At 74.3% G+C, this 560-nt stretch overlaps 1 protein-coding gene across 1 annotated transcript in view; it reads right to left on the reverse strand.

Annotated features, from left to right (window-relative positions):
- ASIC3 (acid-sensing (proton-gated) ion channel 3) overlaps nt 1-516 on the reverse strand; it is a 4,060-nt gene extending 3,544 nt beyond the window's left edge. The window contains 2 exon segments of the mRNA XM_010857246.1: nt 2-383; nt 385-516. Coding sequence (XP_010855548.1) covers nt 2-383; nt 385-501 — 499 coding nt within the window. The 5' untranslated portion in view covers nt 502-516.
- Between the last annotated feature and the right edge of the window lie 44 nt (nt 517-560).

A 560-nucleotide genomic window follows, 5' to 3' on the forward strand; every position in this document is an offset into this window, starting at 1 on the left:
CGGTAGCGACAGTCCAGCAGCATGTCCTCGAGGGCGTGCCCGGCCCGGGCATAGAGCCGGGCCACATCGAAGGTGGAGCTGGGCATGAAGCCGGGGGGTGCGGGGGGCTGGCCCAGGGCGCGCAGGTAGGCAGCATGCTCGGCGGGCTCCAGGCCCAGCAGCGCAGGCCCGGCCCAGTGCAGGTCGTTGGGTGTGAGGCGTGAGCGCCGCAGTGGGTTGACGTTGCACAGGGTGACGGCCGGGAAGGTGAGCCGGCGGCTCGCGCGCTCCTCCAGGGCCGTCTCGTGGTGGAACTCGCCGTAGTAGTGCACCCGCCCCGCCACCTGGTACAGGAAGGTGGCCAGGGCCAGGAGCACGGCGGCAGCCCACAGCCCCCGGCGTGCCGGCGGAGCCCCCCGGGCCAAAGACGTGGCCCAGCCCGTGCATGGTGCAGCTGCTGGCGAACGCGCGGATATCCGAGGCGGGCAGCCGGGCCTCCTCCGGGCCCGCAGGGGGCTTCATGGCTGCAGCCCCCGGGGCGGGGGTGCAGGGGCGCAAGGGGGCAGGCGAGAGGGTCAGTC

Source organism: Bison bison, unplaced genomic scaffold, assembly GCF_000754665.1.
Source record: "Bison bison bison isolate TAMUID 2011002044 unplaced genomic scaffold, Bison_UMD1.0 scf7180017864379, whole genome shotgun sequence".
Lineage (NCBI taxonomy): Eukaryota > Metazoa > Chordata > Mammalia > Artiodactyla > Bovidae > Bison > Bison bison.